General features: G+C 36.0%; 2 protein-coding genes across 8 annotated transcripts; one reads left to right on the top strand and one right to left on the bottom strand.

The window, feature by feature from the left end:
- The first annotated feature begins 8,475 nt into the window (after positions 1-8,475).
- Positions 8,476-11,609, top strand: LOC127797938 (ras-related protein Rab11C-like). Its single transcript, XM_052331145.1, has 3 exons — positions 8,476-8,667; positions 8,765-8,957; positions 10,699-11,609. Exons 2-3 carry the CDS (start codon positions 8,793-8,795, stop codon positions 11,182-11,184), a joined length of 651 nt encoding a protein of 216 aa, XP_052187105.1. The 5' UTR covers positions 8,476-8,667; positions 8,765-8,792; the 3' UTR covers positions 11,185-11,609.
- An 89-nt stretch (positions 11,610-11,698) lies between these two features.
- Positions 11,699-18,614, bottom strand: LOC127797937 (metal tolerance protein A1). Of its 7 annotated transcripts, none has more exons than XM_052331138.1 (3): positions 18,311-18,457; positions 13,861-16,247; positions 11,699-12,937 (listed from the first exon to the last, which is right to left on the bottom strand). In XM_052331138.1, the coding sequence occupies exons 2-3, from the start codon at positions 13,864-13,866 to the stop codon at positions 11,795-11,797; spliced, it is 1,149 nt and encodes a 382-aa protein (XP_052187098.1). In that variant the 5' UTR covers positions 13,867-16,247; positions 18,311-18,457; the 3' UTR covers positions 11,699-11,794. The 7 variants fall into 7 exon arrangements, with proteins under 7 accessions (XP_052187098.1, XP_052187103.1, XP_052187104.1 ...); XM_052331143.1 differs by having other exon boundaries at positions 11,699-12,940; positions 14,557-16,247; XM_052331144.1 differs by having other exon boundaries at positions 14,557-16,247.
- Positions 18,615-21,006: the final 2,392 nt, after the last annotated feature.

The raw sequence follows: 21,006 nt of genomic DNA, 5'->3' as shown, positions 1-21,006 counted from the left end.
TAGTTGAGTGACTTTTTTATTCCTGTCAGTGATAAACACAAGCACTAAGTTTGCTTACCATATAAATAATTCAATGGAAATAATAAAACTTAATCTTGCAAAGTTTGGTTGGCAATCGATAAAGCCTCTTCATTCTGTTTCCTTTTTGTAGATGCAACGTAGCATGTGTGGGTCTTTAGTTGATCCCCTCGAACTTGTCCCACTCTTTGGGGTGTAGGAAATTTCATGAATAGATAGCAGAAAATGACTATGGCTCTCATATCGTTGAGCAAGGGACGACAAAAAATTATATTGTATGCAATTGATGGGGGCTTTAACCACCTTAAAACAAGCCTGGCGTGTTATGCTCTGAGGATCAGAGCCCAATATGACTGGCAACTGAATTGAACCAGCCACAGAGACAAGCTCTTCGATGAAACTATATAAAGGGGAAAAGATATTTTTTAATCGATCTTGTGAAATGTGCATTTGCTTGAAGCAATTCCAATAAAATGAGGTTAACTGAGCTACCACTGTCTACCAAAAATTCTCTCAATTGGGTGCTTTGCAATGATAGCTGAGATTACCATCGGATCATCATGTGGAATGATTACACCTCATCTATTGGCAGGTGTGAACATAATGGGCTCTTCATTTTCTTTAATCTTCATTACCGAATTAACCTAGTAGGCCAAACGGGCATAGACCTTTTGGGAAGAGGAGCTGTCACTAGCCAAGGTTTCGCCACCCAAAATGATGTGTATAACCTAATGTATTGGTTCATTATCCAGATAGGGATTCTGTCTGTAGTCGCTTCCTCTCTCTTATTGTCTTGGATTATGTATTTCTTGTGTTTTAGGCCTCTCTTCCTTTCTTTGTGGCTCTCTATTATTTCCCTCTTCTTCCTGTACATATCTTCGTAAGTGCCCTTCCCGGATAAGCATCTCAATTTGATTTTTTAATTCTCGACATTAATCAATGGAATGGCCACGAGTTCTATGGTATCAGCAGTACTCATCTTGATTCTTCCCTATAGGCCAATCCACATTTTTTGGAAGTCTAATTAGGCTTGATCCTTCTATGGCCGCCAATATCGCAGACCGAGGTTGGGTGAGCCGGGTATAGTGATTGAACTGGGACTTGACATCATCCAATCTTCGGTCCCTCTTTTGTCGCCAATTAAGGTCTTCTTCAATATCTCACTCCTTTCTTTTTCGCTCCCTGTCTTTATCCATTTTCATTGTCCTCATTACTTCTGTATGGTGTATATATTTATTGGCCTTGACCAACAAATCTGCTAAGAATTTTGGTGGCTCTAAAGATAGGGATTCCTGGAAAGAAGTCAATCGCGCCCCTTGGAACATGGCAGACACTGTCATCTCAATCAGTAGGTTACAAATCTCAAGCGCAGCATTTAGGAATCTGTCCACATATTGGCGTAAGGTCTCTTTGTTGCCCTGTCGAATGCTAAGGAGGTATGTCGCGTCCTTCTTTCTCTGGCTGTTAATAATGAATGCTTTGATAAATTTCGTCTTTAGTTGTCCAAATGAGGAAATGAATGCTTTGGGTAAACCATTAAATCAAGCCAAAGCATGTTCAACTAGGGTTAACAGGAAGGCCCTACATATTACTGTGTCATCACATCCATGAAGCATCATCAAAGACTCGTAGTTCTGCATGTGATCATAAGGATTATCCTTGCCAAAGTAAGGGGTTATTTAGGGCATCTTAAATTTTTTGGGTAAGGGTTTTTCCATTACTTTTACCACAAATGGCAGTCTCCCTCGTGATTGCCCTTTTGAAACTGGTAATAACTTATTTTGTTGAAGCACCTGCTCAATCATTTTCTTCATATCCATTGTCTCCCGAGCACTAAAGGTCATAGGGTTGTCATTGAACTCATCATTCCACCTTGACACTGGTTTAGAAGAGTTTTGCCATTCCTCTATGGGGGTGCTAGCCACTGTCTCAGAGCATCTCCCTCTATGAGGGCTTTGCCCACCTGCCTTTTGATACTCGGCTCTTCCTTGATTTTCTTGGCAATGGAAGGTTTAGGTAGGAACCCCTCAAGTAAGAGACTTTGGTTAGTTGTTTCGAGGAGAGGCAGATTGAGCATGAGAGTCAGGAGTAGCCTCTCAATAAAAGCCATTTCTTGGAACCTCTTGACATACCTCATTGGATGGAACTATTTCTGGTATAAACTTTCTCAAGGTAGCTGACTGCATTTTCACCCTGTAATTAAAACACAAAACAAAACACAATAAAAATTTTATATTTTTTTCTTTATTTAGGTGAGAAGTTTATACTCGTCAGTGTACGAGTACAGTTGTAGTCCAAATTTAAATTTATATTTTCTAGATGAGTCTAGATCGTCCACTAAGAGATTTATTTATGGCAAAAGAAAAAGAATGTCATACACACGCACACACATTTAGATGGATTGATAACAATATTTTTTATGGTTTTTTTAGATAACAAATACTATAAAATAAAGCAAGGCAGAAGTTGAAATAAATATTGAATGTGAGAATATGAAATTGGATAATACTTGAGTTAAGACAATTTCAGTGTCAACCCGTTGATTCCCAAATTTTAGCAGAAAAGATTAGCAATATTAATTTAATTTCAGATATGAGGGTTTGTTATTAAATGCAATTAGAGATGATGATAGTTCTAGTTTAACCAATCCCCATACATGATATGCGGGATTCTAATTTAAAAAACTACCATAAATCCAATTGCAATTAATACACAAAACAACTAAATTAATCATCCGGGTTTGGGTATGATAGCGTTTCCAGTTCTAGTAACTCTCATGCGTGACATGAAAGCTCTAAGTTAGGCTTACGCTCCAATCCAAACCTAGTGATTTCTCAATAATTAAGACACACTCATACTGAAATTTAAATTAATGTTACTCATTTAAAGCGCAACTTTCTTTGGGAATCATTGGCGTTGGACACTGTCCTTGCCTTAACCCAAGATTAGATTTAGCTACTCATTTTCATTTGAAAGTTAATTGACAGGAATTTAAATGACGTAATTTAAATAACAGAATTTAAATGACAGGAATTAAAATAGCAGAAACTAATCGGCCATTTAGGCGGTGGATAATTTAAATGACAGGAATTAAAATTACAGAAATTTAAAGGCATAAACTAACCGGTCATTTAGGCGGTGAATAATAAAGTAACAATAAATGATATAAGAATTTAAAAGAAGAAAGAAAGAAACTAAGATCACAAGAGAACACAATAGAGAAAATAAGAGAGAACAAAAACAATTCTCGAAAAGAGAATTCTAAAGAAATAACTAAACTTTGATTCAAGAATAATAATCACACTTACAAATGCAATCAAATGAACTATTTATAGGCCACAAGATGCAATACAAACCACACAATTTCAATTATTCAACTAGATATAATTATATCTAATAGGCACTCACACACTTAAAGTTAAATGAATTTTAGCTATAATACACACCTAATATTAAATGAATTTTAGCTAAAATACATACCTAATAAGCACTCATAAAGTTAAATGGATTTTAGTTATAATACACACCTAATAGTTAAATGGATTTTAGCTAAAAAACACATCTAATAAAGCACTCACATTAAAAAAATAAAAATAGATTTCTATAATTGGGTTTTTTATCTTCATTATGATTAAAAATAATGTTTGGGCCTTCTCCAAATGATATTTTCCATGGGTTGCTCAAATTGGATCTTAATTCTTCATGGGCTTTAATTTTTCATGGACTTTAATTCTTCACGAGCTTAATTCTTCATGGGCTTGAATTCTTTATGAGCTTGAATTCTTCATGCCTATAAAAAAATAATTTAATGTTATTAATAAATTATATATTATATATATGTATTACACATGGCACATATATATATATATATTAGATTATATTATATATATTACATGCACGCATATAATGATGTATATGTATTATATATAATTTTATATATTATTATTATTATTTTTAAATTTTACTTTAGAACTTCATTTCATTCATTTTTCAATTTAAACTTGCATATAACCATAAAATATATATTAATATCTAATTTAAGCCATTTTTAAGATCAAAAGAAATGTGTAATTATAACATAATTTTTACAAAATTAACCACTAATCAGTAGCCGGCATCGAGGCTCAAGAAACCAAACCTTGCAATATCCCAGCCATTTCACGAAGGGCTTGCATCTCTTCAACATGCTACTATCGCAGCGCTTCGTACTCAGCCAAAGGAACCATGGGTGGGGCTGGTACACTTGAGCCAATGTGATGAGGAAAATAAGGCCCCGGAAAGGCATGTGAGTTGATAAATGGTGGAGCTTTGAACTGAATGTCCAATGGATGTGAATGCCCTAGGAAGGACGACTGTTGAGTGAGGGGTGGTTGACCCTCATGTGGGGATTGATGGGTGAGAGGGAGTTAACCATCACGAGTGGACTGATGGGTGAGAGGGAGTTGACCATCACGAATGGACTGATGGGTGAGAGGGAGCTGTCCCTCACGAGTGGACTGATGGGTAAGGGGTGGCTGGCCCTCACGGGAAGTTTGATGTTGATCTTCCACACAAGGGAGAGTCTCTTGTTGAGGTGATTGTGCACCATGAGAGAGAGTTTGTCGACCGCTTCGAGTTTGTGCCATGGTGAATAAAGGTTTCTTGGCTTTTTGTTAGTTTCTCACAGACGGCGCCAATTGTCGTTACACGGTTACAATAATAAATTTGTAGATGAGAAACTACTGATGGATGACCCACGTGTGGCTGATTCTAGCGATGGATGACTCTCGTGTGGCGTATCTAAGCGATTGATGACTCACTCGGGGGATGGATGACTCTTTCGGACGATGGGTGACGTGTGGATTGTCCAAACGATGAGTAATTACCGATAGAGATAGGTGAGTCTCCCGAAGTGGAGCGATAGCGATGGATGAGTCTTTTGGGGGTAACAACAACGATGGATGAGTCTCCCAGAGGTCACAACAGCGATGGACAAGTCCCTTGGCTAGGTTGAGAGCGATGGATGACCTATTCAAGAAAGAAGATTGGTTAGGGGTGCGGGTGAGGATCCCCGGGCAGACCCTCCAATGCCTAAATTAGTCTCTTAAAAATGTAAAGCAGATAAATGTAAGAGGGAGATGTGAGTGTCAGAGATTGCATACCAAATAAGGGGAAAAGATCCCCTATTTATAGCGATGAGAGGGGTATCCATATGTCCAGTGGGTCGATTTTCTCGACGGGCATCTCGAAAGTGGTTTTGACCGAGTCTCGTGGGGGTGATTATGATCGAGTCTTGCGGGGTTATTAGCATGAGAGTGCGGACATGTGGGCACATGGGTGCAATGGTGGTACCTCGAGTGACCCTCACTCAAGGGTATGCGTAAGCACGGGCAATGATACAAGCGAAAGCGAAGGCGAGTACGGGTGTGTGGGTGCACAGGAGGACAGACTCGCCTTGAGTAACCCCCATTCGAGAGTGCAACCTACAAAAGGGGCAACCCCCCTTCCATGGTGTCGCGTGGCATGGCCTAACCCCTAAGTGTAGGTCACTCGAGGCTATGACTTTTGCTACTCCCGAGTGACCCCTACTCCGGGGTGGCCTTCTTCTCGGGTGCCCCTAACTTGGGGCACCCATGGTTGCTGTGTCACAACGTGGCGCTTCCATTTGCTACCCATATTAGTATTTAACTTGAATTATAATATATAATGATGATGATTCAATTATGAATCTTGATTTGAACCAAAAATCCCTGAACCCATGTTTAACTAGTTGAGTGACTTTTTTATTCATGTTTGTGATAAACACAAGCACTAAGTTGAATTTGTAAATTTTTTATATTTTGCATGAAAATGGTGAGGAGAAAAATGATATATAATAATAATATAATAAAAATAGAAAGAAGAGAGAGCCAAGTAACATTAACTTTATTTTTTTTTTATTTTCCTCTTTATAAAACATAAAGAAGAATAGTTAGGAGGTTTTACGATGCAGGAAAAAAAATTGAATCTGATTGCAACATATATTATAACCTATTCATATATTACTAATTAATATATGAATAATTTAAATTCAATAGTTGACTTTTTAAGAGTTATAAGATGAAAACACTTTTCTATGACGTCCTCATCACCATCACCTTCCATTTTATTTTCCCTTACCTTCCCCATCATCTAAACTAACTCAACTGTGTTGTTGATCTACCAACATCATTTATGTGAATAAAAAAATTGAAAATTAACAATTATTATGTGACAAAGTTCTTTACGTCTCGTTTAAGAAACAAACCATCTAGATGAATTCTTTAAGATATATACAATATCTATCTTATGTCATTCTTTTCTAAAAGACAAGAATTTTAATCGAACACCTAAGTTACTCATCAACAGAGATAATTATTCTTAGAAGTTACTTATAGGCCTATATGATTATTCATGATAGTTAGTTATAATCTTCATTAATTACAAATTAATTAGCATAATTAACCATGATGATGCAACTAGTCACCATTGGTTCCTAATCATGGTGGATATCATGACAAATTAATAACAATTATTAGTGTTTATGAGAGGAGGGTTACCTTAATGGCATTGGACGAATAAATAATTCATTCACTAGACAATCTTTTTATTTTGGATAAATATTATAACATAGCATGGTTTATAGAGGTTATGACTAATAATGAATAAGACTATAGAGAACTCATATTCAGAATCATGGGATAATGGATTGATCTCATTAGCCTTAGCCACCAAGTGACCTTAATGACCTGGACAGTTATCATACTTAAAGGGTATAAAACAACAATAGATAATGAGGCCAAGCATATATTATTTTGTGCTCTAAATCTCTTTTCTTTTGAATTTTGTTTCTTTCCAACTTACTTGAATATATTAACTTAAATATTATAGAATTTATCTTTGGTTATAACAGAAGGTAACATTTAAAGAAACTTTAACGATTATTGTATAATTCAAGATGTCTCATTTCTAAGTTAGAATTCGTATTAATAGGTCGTGAATTTGATTCATTGCTTGTACAATGAGACAAAGTCTTTACCCACGATTTAATTAGCTCATTCACTAAAATCGAAAGCATGAATGATGAAAGATCGTACAAAAACGATAATCTCAAGATGTTTCATTCTACCAATTAGTCTGCTTAGCAAGTTGCAAGTTTGAGTAGCAACAAGTATCTTGGTCTCCTTCACCTTTGATCAACAACACCAAAGTTAATTTTACAAAAATCCATCACCACCTTGACCGTAAATCATCCAAAGTATGCCCAAAATGACCATTCCAGACCCAATTTGGTCTCCATCACAACGTGTCATGCCAATGATGGTTGGAAAAGGAATAGAAACAGGGGATGGAGATGAGCTAGGGTTGGATTTATTTGGCTGGAATGGGTTCGACTAGAGTTGGGTGGCTCAATGTAACTACCACTAGTAATAGTATAGCTTATACAAGTATAAGAATACACAATTCAATTGCTGCATCATAACATAATTGAAGAAATTGGCATCTTGTTAGAAATATCGAAATTTGTTTGCAAATAGAGTGGTGGGCATGTAGTTTTTGTGAAAAAATTCTTAAGAGTCAGACAAATTGATAAATAAGCTTACAAATTGGGGGTTAAAGGATTAAAATGCCCTCGTCCATATTATATTGCACTTTTTTTAATATAATATGAGTGATGACATTTTAGTCTTTTAATCTCTATTCTATAAGTATGTCTGTCAATATGTCTGATCCTGTAAAAAAACTCATCTTTATGGCCCAACCAGTAGCTACATTTACGAGAAATTCAATTGCTTTTATGTCAAACAATTAGTGCGTTTGGCATCATGACCACACACTACTAATCTTGGCTCGAGATTGAGAGGTAAGCCAGCCGTATAAAGTGCCCCTCCCATCATCTTGTTTAGTTTACTCTGATTAGTCCCCCCTTAGAATCATCACAAGAAGACTTTTAAAGGCTAACTTAATAGTGAAGAATTACAGTGGATTTTTAATAATTGAGATGGAAATTTTTCTAAATCCGGGCACTTAGTAATGAGATCACATATAAAGAGAGAGTGATTTATAATTATAAATTATCACACATGTTGGATTAAATTATTTAATGCCCATTTTAAAATTAAGTAATTTAAGAATTTTTTTTATGGATGGAAAAAAATAACGACCTCCGAGAAGCTCAACGTGTACCAACCAATATATAACAGTTGGACCACCGGCCATTACAGGAAGGACATGGAGACCACTAAAATTCCCAAACTCACTGGCACCGGACTGCCTCTGCCATTGTCAGTGCCAACCCATATCCTACTCTGCAAATTTGTCAACTTCCGACGCCGAACGACGTCGTTTCCATCTTCGTCCCCGAATACAATACACCCGTATTCCCCTAAGGAATAAAAAAATATATATATTTGATATATTTATTCCCCGAAACTTTCCGATATATAACTGACATCAGCAAATAGACAAACAGGCCGTTTCAAAGCCCGAGTACCTTTCCTTTCCCCCGGCGTCTTCTGTTTCTTACTTTCTTCTCTCTCTCTCTCTGCCTCTCTCATTTCGCTTCGGCAATTCAACGAACACTTTGCAACACCGTCGCAGATTCCTCTCTCTCTCCCGCCTCGCTGTGACCTCGTCGAGATCGCTACCACGGTAAGTTGTGTGTCTGTGTGTGTGAATCTGTGATTGTTGTGCTTGATTTGGTTTGATAAGATCTATGTGGTATTGGGTGGTGGGGATCGGATTTCAGGGAGTGGAGGGAGAGAAGTTGAGGGGCGATGGCGCATAAAGTGGATCATGAGTACGACTATCTGTTCAAGATCGTGCTGATCGGCGACTCTGGGGTCGGGAAATCCAACATTCTCTCGAGGTTTACCAGGAACGAGTTCTGCTTGGAGTCCAAATCCACCATTGGAGTCGAGTTCGCTACCAGAACTCTTCAGGTGAGGTTTCTCTTCTCCGTGATTTTCTCACCTTGTGTTGTTCTTTGACTGTTTCGACCGTTAACTGATTCGGAATTGATCTGTTTAATCCTGATTTGGGTTTAGGATTTCCACAAATCTGCATGGTATTTTTGAGTTTTTAAAAACTGGTTGGTGTTAAGAGTTCTCAGGTTTTCCTCTTATTTGTCAAGAAATACTTCGTCTTCCTACTATCCATCTGTTTTTGCACCTTGGCAGTTTTCATGTATATAGACTTACATCTTACTGGCTTCTTCAAGTGTGAAATTTAGTATTGAAACTATATTAGCTAAGCACAGTGGTAGAAGCTTTGGACGGGTGAGGTACAGCTTTGATGAATGCTCTATGAGTTTTATTGGCACCATAGAATTGAATGGAAGCTTTGGAATTAGGCTATTAGGGATTTCAGTTGAAAAGCATCACGATGATATCTATCAATACCAAATCAGTGGTTTTAATCGCATTAAGTATATTTTACTTTAGCGAAATGGAGTATATTTACTTAACCGCATGAAAATGAGTTTGGCTAAAGGAAAATTTTATCAGGGACTATACGATCAACTTTGTTGTATGATGCAAAATATTTGAAAATAAAGCACCAACATTTTCAAAAATGAGGGTTGAATGGGTTTAGTATACGACCTTGCAAGAAAAGATAGAATTATAAATGAAATTATATTTCATAAAATGAGCATGGCTCATATTAAAGGTAATATGCATGAGACATGATGAAGATGGTCCGATAATGTTAAGAGAAGACTGATAGATGGTCTTACAAGGAGAATGGATGGAATGGAAGAACCTTTTAAGGACAGAGGCAAAGAAAAATCAAGAGTTGGTGCCAAACTCTTTTGCATGATATGCATTGTAAAGGCTTTGTAGATATGACCATAGATATTAGATAATTAATGAGTTAGAATTCACATAGCCAATACCTAGTGGGATTAAGAGTCGATATATTGTAACCACATGAAGGTGACTCTTAATGTTTCTTTTACTTGAGTTTCGGTGGATGATCAGTTGCACCATGGCATTTGGAGGAGCACATATGACCCAGTAACAGTTTGGCTTCTGTGCCTTGTTCATTACACTTGCCATTCTTAAATTGATTGTGTAATACTTCAATTACAGGGTTTAGGGTACGATCACATTCTTCCATGAAAGTATTGCATATTTATTAATGGACATATCTAGTAATATTGCATGTATGGAACTTTCAACGATTGATACTGGGAATTGTTCTGTGGTCAGTTAGAAATCTGATAACTGTGTTGTTTAAGTTGTACCAATGCCCTCTAACACGACCTTATTACCTGTTTATGCTGTGCGTATAAGTAGATAATTTTTTATGTGCCATCCCAAGTACAAATGTTAATCAACAATTTACTGGTTTAATTGATTGCCTGCTAATTATATGGTATATGGTCTAGAGTAATTAAGGCTGTCTATTTTGTATGTATGTTTCAATGTACATTTGCAAATTGTGTATACCACATTACGTGCAGCATTTATTTGATTTCACATGTGGAATTAAGATATCTCTCTCTCTCATTAGCAGTCTAAAGTTAGGATACAACAACAACATATCCAGCTATTATCCCATTATGTGGGGTTGGCTACATGAATTCTAAACTTCCATGTATTTCTGTTTTTTGTTATATCTTCATTTAGGAAAAAAACTATGCCAATTCTAAAGCATTTTCTACCATAATTTTTGTTATAGGTAGAGGGGAAGACAGTCAAGGCACAGATATGGGATACTGCAGGGCAGGAAAGGTATCGAGCTATTACCAGCGCTTACTATCGGGGAGCAGTAGGTGCCCTCCTTGTATATGACATCACTAAGAGGAAAACCTTTGACAATGTCCAGAGGTGGCTCCGAGAACTGAGGGACCATGCAGATTCCAACATTGTTGTCATGATGGTTGGAAACAAGTCCGACTTAAACCATCTCAGAGCTGTTTTGGAGCCGGATGGTCAGGCCTTGGCTGAGAAGGAAGGACTTTCATTTCTTGAGACATCAGCACTGGAAGCATTCAACGTTGACAAGGCATTCCAAACCATTTTGACAGAGATATACCACATCATAAGCAAGAAAGCATTAGCAGCCCAGGAAGCAGCTGCGACCACTGCACTTCCCGGTCAGGGTATGACCATCAATGTCAGTGATTCAACGGGGAGTACAAAGAGGGGTTGCTGTTCTAATTAGTCGACACAGTGAGGAATGATAGATTTGGTAGCAAGGACAAATGTTTGTTTCTTGTTTGAATATTTTCTTTTCCTTCTTCCCCGTTTTGGTTAAGAAAGAGACTTGTAGATTATTTTCTTTCTTCTTCAGAGTTGTGATGAAAAGGAAACTTGAAATTAAAAATATGGCTGCCTCTTTAGGAGGAATTTCCTCTTCCTTGTACTACATTCTGTAACCGTTTCCTATACACTGGACACGAACAGATACTAGAGGAAGTGCTGTGAAGCTGAGGTAATGTGAATACCTCAATTGGAAAAATTACAAAAGAAGAGGCATTGTAAGTGTATTGTTGGGTTACTAATGTAATGAAAGCCATGGCCCGTTCCAGACATTGTTGGTCACTTAAGGTTCACCTACTGATCGGAATGAAACTTCAAATTGCAGCTGTTGAATCTTTTACAGTGGAAACTTTCCCAGATAGCAAACAGGTTAAAGCTAACAAATTTGCTCCCAATGAACTACTGTGAAAAAAAAAAAAAACACACAAATTGACAGAATAAAGGTTGTCCATTGTCGCCATGTTTCTGTTTAACTTTACCTTTCATACAGGGAAACAGAAAAGAAACGCAAGCTATACTTTCTGTTCAATTTGTACAGTTACATGATGAATGCTATATGTTCTTTCACAGTAATCCCTAATCTTGAGGAGGAGTTCATTTGGGTTTATTCCGGGCTCAACTATCACATGGCAAGACAAAACAGTTTTCCCAACTGTGATGGCCCAGACATGCAGGTCATGAACATCATGAACTCCTTTGATACATTTAAGACCAATTTCAAGACTAGAAACATCAACATCACTTGGTGTCCTTTCCATCAAAATACAAAGAATATCTCTAAGCATTGGTGCAGTAGAACCAAGAGCAAAAATGGAAAAGATGAGCGTGCAAACCAGATCTACTGCAAACCATTTTGGCTTTGCCCATATAATCAATCCGGCAAGCATCACTCCAACAGATTGAATCATATCAGCCATGACATGTAAGTAAGCTCCCTGAAGATTTATGTTCAATCTTTCGGTATCTTTTTGAGGATGAGCTACCAGAGTGATGTCCTCTTCGTCAGTCCTTGCACATAATTCCTCGGCCTTGTGACTGTGATTCTTTCCTGTGCAGGCACAATGAGAATGGCCATGGCCATGACCATGACCATGTCCAAGCCACATCACCATAATGAAGTTAATTATGAAACCAAGAGCAGCAATTGCGAACATAAGTCTTCCATTTACTCTTGCAGTTTTATGAAGAATTCTATCACCTGCTTCATAAATTAGCACCCCACAGATTACCCAAATTAGCTGTACAGATAGAAGTGCTCCCAGAACTTCAAGACGTTTAAATCCAAAAGAGTGTTGCGATGTGGCATCCCAGCTTGAAGCCCATACTGTAAAAAGGGAAATGGAGAATCCGGCAATGTCAGTGACCAAGTGTGCTGCATCTGTAAGAACTGCAAGGCTGTTGGCCTTTGTGCCTCCAACTACCTCCACCGCCATAAACATTACATAGAAAATTATAAGCCAACATAGCTTTGTTAAAGACTTTGATCGCTCATCTGGTGATGAAATATATTCTCTATCGGAGAATGCACAAACTTGATTGCAAGATGGTTGCAATGGCAGAGGAAGACCACTATCGTCTTCAGAGGTTAATTTCATCTCAATTTCCAAATGCACTGGATGCTCTGTCCTCAAACTGGAATCTTCCCGATGTTCCATCTACTTCAAAAATTGATGCTACAAGTTAAAGGCAAGATAGATCAAAAGATCAAGTAAAAGCTATAACAGAACAGGATCAATCACGTTTCCTTGCCAAAAGGACAAACAATGTTATGTTTGTCAATAAAGAGAGAAATGTATGTTCCCACACACATTCTAATATACATATATACCCACTCCTACAAGTGACGAGCTACAGAGTCTTTCCTTAAGGACTGAGAAAATGAAGCTGTCGCCAATTGACTGAAACTTAGATCAGCCATTTATTTTGCTTTTTCCTCTCTCAATTCATCTCCTGTCAAGACTTTCCAGCAACACTCTTCCCAGGGTTTTGGTCTTTCTCATGTCTCCATAGTGCATCCAAGCTAATTGTATCAGTCTATTGAGTGCTTACCCCACAATTCTTACGTCCCCAGTCACGAGGTTCCCCACTTTGTGAGGGTAAAGTGACTCGTGTTCGTATGCAATATTCCCCTGGCTCTTTTCTTTTTCTGTTCTTTTTTTCCTAGAAAAGGTTATTTCTAGGACTTGAACCCATGACCTTCTGGCCATGAAGGAGCAACTTTACCACTGGATTTAAAATGTTCAAATATCCAAGCTTTGTTTGCTCTTCCAGTCCAATTACTAGTGTCTCGCTAAAGGTGGCAGCTCTGGCTTTAGTGCATTCCTTCTTGGTATGATTCTATTGCCTACTGCCAAGCAAATGATTAAGAGAAAAAAAAAAAAAAAGTAAAAACGGCTTCTCTTCATTTCATTGTTCAAGACATTGCATTTGGCTATTATGAAAGAATACAGGCGTTACACTTGGATCAGCCTATAGATTATCCTTCAAGGTTCGGTAATGGCACAATCCACTGAAATTTCTCAAAATTCATGTTTGTAGAAGTAAACGACTGAACTGGCTGCTAGCAAATAAAGAATACCTTCATACAAATGGTTGGAGAACCAGTTTCACCCAAAATTTGGATTTCCAATAGATAGGAACGCGCGCGCGCACACAAATTTTAAGCAATCAATCTCACAACTCAGGCTGGAGATCAATCCGTAACTCCAAGCTTTATGAGGGACTTATTGGCAAACAAGATCGATGTGGAATGAACACACTCACATGCCAAGGTTAACAAGACTTGCGAAGCTTCAGGAGGGAGGACTTATATCTCAGTGGTACACAAGACCAACGTAGGACAAACATCCCCACATCCCCAGGGAAAATTGTTTCTTTTGACAGGTAGCAAGACATGAACATCCCCAGGCACCAATTCCAGCAACACGTTCGAAGCACTTCACTACATCAACCACTTTCCCATTTCGTGGCCACCAATCACGTCAATCTAATCCACCCTTATTTAAGCATAATTTATTGGGCAAAAATAATCAAATGCATGTCAAGAGAGGTAAAAAATCATCACCGGAACAGGAAGATTTCAAGCTGGGGGGAAGATAACCGGATTATTAATAAGAACTTTCCTAATTACATGAACACCGCAAGCTAGAACTGCAATATATTTCAATTGAAATAATTTCCATGGTTCAAAAATATAAATAAACATACAGAGAGGCATTAACTTGATAAAGACCAGGTAAAGAATCAATAATTCAGCAAACCATTTAGAACTTACAGGATCATTCAAAAGAGAAGCCAAAACACCCAAATGGTAATAGTTTTAACAACACCCAAATCTAGGAAGTTTTACCTAAAGAATCAGACGGAACTGAGGATCAAGATAGGGGAGAATCGTGGGGTGCGGTTTCTGATGGGTATTCGAAGAAATGTATGAGCCGGTTAGGAAGCAGGATTTCATGTATCAAGAATCCATGGAGTGGCTTTACATGTGTCAAGAATTCATGGAATCGTTTTGATCGTCGGACAAAAGGAAGCGACAAAATGCTTTTCTTGATTCTGGTTCCAGAGAAGATGATCGATTGAGACTTGAAAGTTGAAGCAAAATTTGAAATTTAACAAGGTGAACAAACAAAGCGCAGCAGCGCTGTAATTTATTAGAACGGAAGGTTTGGTTTGGTTGACAGCGTGTGGAGCGCTGTCTCCGCTCTCTATTTATAATTAGGAAACTCTCCCCTTCTTTTTCTCAATTAACGCCTTCTTTTTATTTTATTTTATTTTCTTTTATTTTTTCAAAAATATTTTTAAATTTTATATATTTTATAAATTCATAGAATTCATTTTTCAAAAAACAAAAAATAGTTTCTGTCGACGTTCAATTTCAACCTACCGTGATTCATTTTGGGCTTCAGTGAGTGAATCCAAAATGTCAAGAAAAATAAAACAAAGATCCCATATATGACTGAACACAAGCGATTTTCACGTGGTTCGACCAGAACGATGCCTACTCCACGACCGTACTTTAATTATTCTTCTAGAATGACGGTATCTGATTATTCTCCTTGCCCCTTATGATATCTCTGATTCCTATTTATAATAAGGAGCCTTTACAATTTGGATAAAATATAAAAATATAAAGATGATATAATAGGAGACAAACAATCCTTTTCATTTACATAAAATTGGGAGTGGAATCCGCATTTCGAGGAGTATGGTCCGTTTCAAATAAAGTAAGTGGGCCATGTTTCTGACTGTTCAGCAGCTTTGTCATCTATGCAAGTTAGGTGTTTTTTAGACCAACGAGCTGATCGGTCCAACGAACTGGGAGTTTTATTGAGAGCTCGTTAAGTCGATTGCTAAGAGCTCGATAGAGGCTTTACCGGAAACTTGCAAAGAGCTCGTTTTATAAATTTCGGATTTCGGTGGTGTATGAGCTTTCTTTGACGAGGTTGCCTGGACCTTCTAAGAGTGGTATGAAATGGGCCATGTTCCGGACAATTGAGTCGGCCCATTGGACTGAGTCTGGCCCATAAGGAGTGGTATGAAAAATACATATAACAATTTCAAAATCATATTATAAAATTAAAATTTACCCATTTCGAGATATATATTCACTAGCGTATGCCCGTACCTAAAGACACAATATAAATAATATTAAAATTAAAATATAATTATAATTTATATGTATTATGTTGAAATTTATAAAGAATTTATAATAATTCTATTTGTATTAAATGCTTTACAAAACTTAAAATATTATATACTTGTTAACGTTTTATAATAAAAAATATATTAAATCTATATAATAAAATACATCAATAAGTGCTCTACAATCTAAATAAATTAAATTAATTAAATTAAATATTAAACAATACATACCAATTGCGATCAGCCACCATAGCTATAACCATCAACCAGGAAAATAGGGGAACCCCAGTTCGACGTCGAGAAATATTAAAAATTTAACACCTAAAGATAAAAATATTAAATTTTGAATTAAATTTCCAATTTTGATATCATCATTTGAATAAAATTTTATACTAAAAACAATATTTGATCATCAATGATTTAAAAAAGATAATTTTATTTTTTTTAGAATTGAATCATCCATGTCAAAATCTAAATGTCAAATTCTTATACATTAAAACTTATACTATTGATATTTAGAATATTTAGAAATTAAGTATTAAATGCTTTTAAAATTAGAATATTTAGAATGATACTCTTTAAGAAAAAAAAAAATCGTAATCTATGATACTCTTTATTTTGCAGTGGTCGAGTAGACACAAATTATAATTGTAATTTTATGTTATTAACAGGCATATATAAATGGACACAAACTATAAGTGTATTGTTTCTAATTTTAAATATCAATTAATCTAAAAATATTTTTACTTTGTATTAATGTTTTTAACTTTAAATATTTTATCTAAAAATATTATAAGCATAATGTTTTTAATTTTACTTTATACTTTAATATTATTATTTCAATATAATAATATTTATATAAAAATAAATAAATTTATAAGCAATAATAAAACATGAAGGGCACAAAGTAGTAAATTTATTTCATGAAGACGACTAAAGCAATATAAAAAGGTTGAAATACAATACTGTTTAAGCAAACATAAATTTATACCCAAAAAAATCAACAAATACCAAAGTTATTTTATAAGTAATAATGAATAATTATTTCATGAATGCAACTAAAGTAATGCACACATATACATTCACCAGAATTGTTTGAAATACAACATAGAATATTATACTCTCTTAAAAAAGTACAAAAAAAAAAACATAAACTCTTTCTATTTAACATTTTTTTTATAATAAAATGTTAAATACATACTAATAAAATATGTCTCCGATACATTCTAGATATTCTCATATCTGTAATGCTATCTGCATCAAAAGTATAAAAATCACAAAAACTTTTTCATTAAATTTTTTTAAAACTAATTCAACAATCAATATTTAATGCTAAACATGAGAAAGCATATGTGGAATTACCCTAAAATGAAAATGCTAAATCACCCTAAAATGAAAATGCTAAGGGAAATTTTATTTGAAGCCCAAATATTACTTCGCGTAGCCATATTTTAAAATGCCTCAATTAACTTTAATTGAAAACACTATTATTTTAAAATGCCTCAATTAACTTTAATTGAAAACACTGTTAGTACATGAATTGTTTATATATATATGTGTGTGTTACATGAATTATTTTTTTCGCACAGTCACTTTCTCCCGCCATTATTTTTGCACATATATACATGTATATACATACCAATATTCACACTGGAGCCATATATATAGAGATATATACACACAGAACACACACATATATACATAAACACACAGCACACACATATACATCTATATATATATATATATATATATGCGCGCGCGCATTTAAACTTAGTGTAAACTCAAGGTACTTTGGATTTAAAAAATGATTAAAATATAATTAAAGAAAAGAGATTGCCCTAGCCATTGGCATTGGGCTTAACCCATCTCCTTTTAAACCTGTTAAGAGTTTGAATCACTCTTTCACCCCCCATGCGTCGCACACGCGTGAGATCTGGGCTGAGGGACTCCTTGATTTCACAGCCTTGAATATCCCAATTTATATATATACACAGCCTTATGAATATCCCAACTTGAAAGATCAAGAACCTGGAAAAACACATGACAAAAAGACTGTTTACATCAAAAATCAACAACCAGAAACAGAAAATCATAGAAAATCAGTTGACAACAACAAACCACAGCAAAGATCATCAAATCACAGCAGTACAAATTTATGTTCGCAACAACCAGAAACAGCAAAAGAAACAACAAATCCAACAAAAAAAAATACACAGCAAAATGCAGCAACAAAATACAGAAAAAATCACATACCTCTAATTGCTAATCAATGGCCACAGCAGCGAACGATGGAGGGAGGGGCGACGACGGCGTGGGTGGGTGGGATTGTGAGAGAGAGAAAGAGAGAGGGAGAGCAAGAGAGAGAGAAGGGTGGGGGGGAATACCTGGCTATAGCAATGGCAGTGGTGGTGGCTCTGGCTGCGGCTGGCCATCGTACCTCTGGGGCCACCACCGCAGCCTCCTTCTCCGCCCAGCGTCGCTGCAAAAATGGTCGCTGATGCAACCGCCTCTCGCCTCCGTTTCAGTCGCAAACGACCACCATCGCTACTCTCTCCGCCGCCTTCAGCCATTGGGACGACCGCCACTGGCCTTCTCGCGATCAGTCGCCCTCCGTCTCCCCTTCTCTCAGCCAAGCTCTCTCTCTTCCCAACAAAAGTGGTGGCTGCAAATAACAAAAGTGGGGAGACATGGGTGGGTGGGTGGTTGAGCTGTGATGTGAGTGTGTATGTATATATATATTATATGTGTGTGTGGGTGGCTGTGCTGGGTGGAAGATGGCTGCCTGGTTTTAGGCGGAAAAATTTTTAATCCCAGCCCTCAAATCTTCAGAAATTGATCCAAGCCATTAAAATGTTTATACATTCTAGACAATTCAAAAAGTTCTCCCTCATTATATAGAAGATTGTTTTATTTTACAAACAGTTGGCCAAAAGAGAAAAAACAGACTAATACATTAATTAATAATTTTTCTCTTTATTTGTCTTTGGAGATTATTATATTATATTATATATGCATCCAGAGTTACATTTTTTTTTCTTTTTTATCTATTTATAAATTTACTTACATTACAAAAAATAAATTAGGCGGAAAAAATTATTTGCAGCTAAAAAAGAGTAAATTTAGAACATCATTTTCAACCGGCCGGCACAATCATCATCCGTTTATAGGACAATTGCTTATGCTTTTGCGAGTACAAATTAGCCTATTCCTATTCTATTCTCATGCCAAATATAGAACAAAATTTCATTAATATCTTGAATTGTAGTGGTTAAGGGTACTTTTGGGTTTTAATCAACTTGCAAGTTGCAAACTAATTCCAATTATGGTGATTGGGTTATGTTGAATTAGTTTTTTTTTAATTTAATTTGGTTACTCATTTGACTCAATTGGCATTAATTTAATTTTGGATTTACTTAATATGTTTTGTTTTTGAGATAAAAGAGTTACATAATTTATTGCACAATGCACGTGTTATGCAAGCTATTTAAAGGATTTTATATTTTTATATAATGACACAAATCTTGAAACCCAAACGGCCATCCCTAACGCAATATACCCCAATTTAATTGGGCCCTTAAAAGAGTCCATCATCCTAGAAATTGTTTACAAGTGTTGAGAGTATTGTTTATTTATTTTTACTAAAACTATGTTGAGGTATTGATTACTTCAAGAGTTTCCACAACCTAAGAGGTCAATTAATAAGGGCATTTTTTTTTTTTTTTAGCTGTTTTCAATCTGTTTTGAGTTTTCAATTTTTCAAAACACTGAAAACGCGTTCTTTTTTCTATTTTTAAAAATGTATTTTCAAAAATAAAGAAAAAATTTATAAAGAAAACCCATTTGGGTATTTTTTGTGAAAATACACACAAAACACCAAAACATGGGAAATGGACAGCCTTCCCCTCCCTCCACCGCCACCCTCAACCTCAGCCTTCATTCTCGCATCTTTTCTCTGTCTCCTTTCTTCTCTCTCTCTCAAGCCTTGGCCAAACACTGCGCCTGCCATCTCCGTCGCTGTCGTCGACCTCGCCCGCCACTGTTGAAAGCCGCCATCGACCCCCCATTTCCCCCCAAATCTGGCAGACCCCATTCATTCTCTCTCTCTCATATCTTCTCTCCAAAACACCCAAAAATTGCAAACCCAAAAACACAGCACCGCCTTTGCCATGGCCGTCGACCGCATCAACCACTGCCACCGCGACCACTGTCATCGACCACGCTCGCCACTGGCCATGCGAGCCGCCGTCTACTGCCCACCGTCGCTCCCCTTGCATCACGCCCACCATCATCGCCTCCTCTTCGTGCGAGACCCCATCCATTCTGTCTTCTGTTTTTTGAATTCTTTTTTGATTTGATTTTTTTTGTTTTGTTTTATTTGAATACAAATATTTAATATAATTTTTGTAATAATTTATAATTTTTTTTAAATTAAATTTATTGAATAAAATATTATAAAATGATGTTTTTCAAAATTTCAAAGGAAGCACGTTTTCTAGTTTTTTGTTTCGAGAAACAGTTTTTCAAAATGAAAAAAAGAACACGTTTTTAAAAATCTCAAAACGGATACTCAAAATACAAAACTAAAAATGAATTCAAAACTCAAAATTGAAAACCGAAATACAAAAAGAACACCACCTAAAAGTTTGGTGAGTAAAGCTGTAATACCCTTAATTAGATTATTTTTAAAGAAATCACAAATAGTTAAGTCTAACAAAATTCTTAATTTTGAGAATGGAATTTTTTTAACAAGTATTAGTTGTAATATCTAAAAATTCTACAAGTTTTAAATATTTATAAATTAATTAAAATTAAATTTAAAAGAAGGTTTAGCGGTAATTTGATAAATCACCGAGTCTTGGGAGGAATTTAAGAGAGGCAAAGATGGGTTCACAAAAAATTGAGAATGAGTGAAATTGGTTAAAATTTTAAAAATAGACCAATTTAGCTAAATTATGAGTTGACTTGCCAACCCAAAATTAAATTAAATAGAATCAAATTAGATCGAGTTTAATACTAAATAATATTGACATAGTTACAAAATACTTGTGAAATCTAAATTCAATAAAAGTAAAAAAGGAGA

Source organism: Diospyros lotus, chromosome 3 (genome assembly GCF_014633365.1).
Source record: "Diospyros lotus cultivar Yz01 chromosome 3, ASM1463336v1, whole genome shotgun sequence".
NCBI classification, from domain to species: Eukaryota; Viridiplantae; Streptophyta; class Magnoliopsida; order Ericales; family Ebenaceae; genus Diospyros; species Diospyros lotus.
The sequence above is the reverse complement of the archived record's forward strand: the minus strand, read 5'-3'. Positions and strand labels throughout refer to the sequence as shown.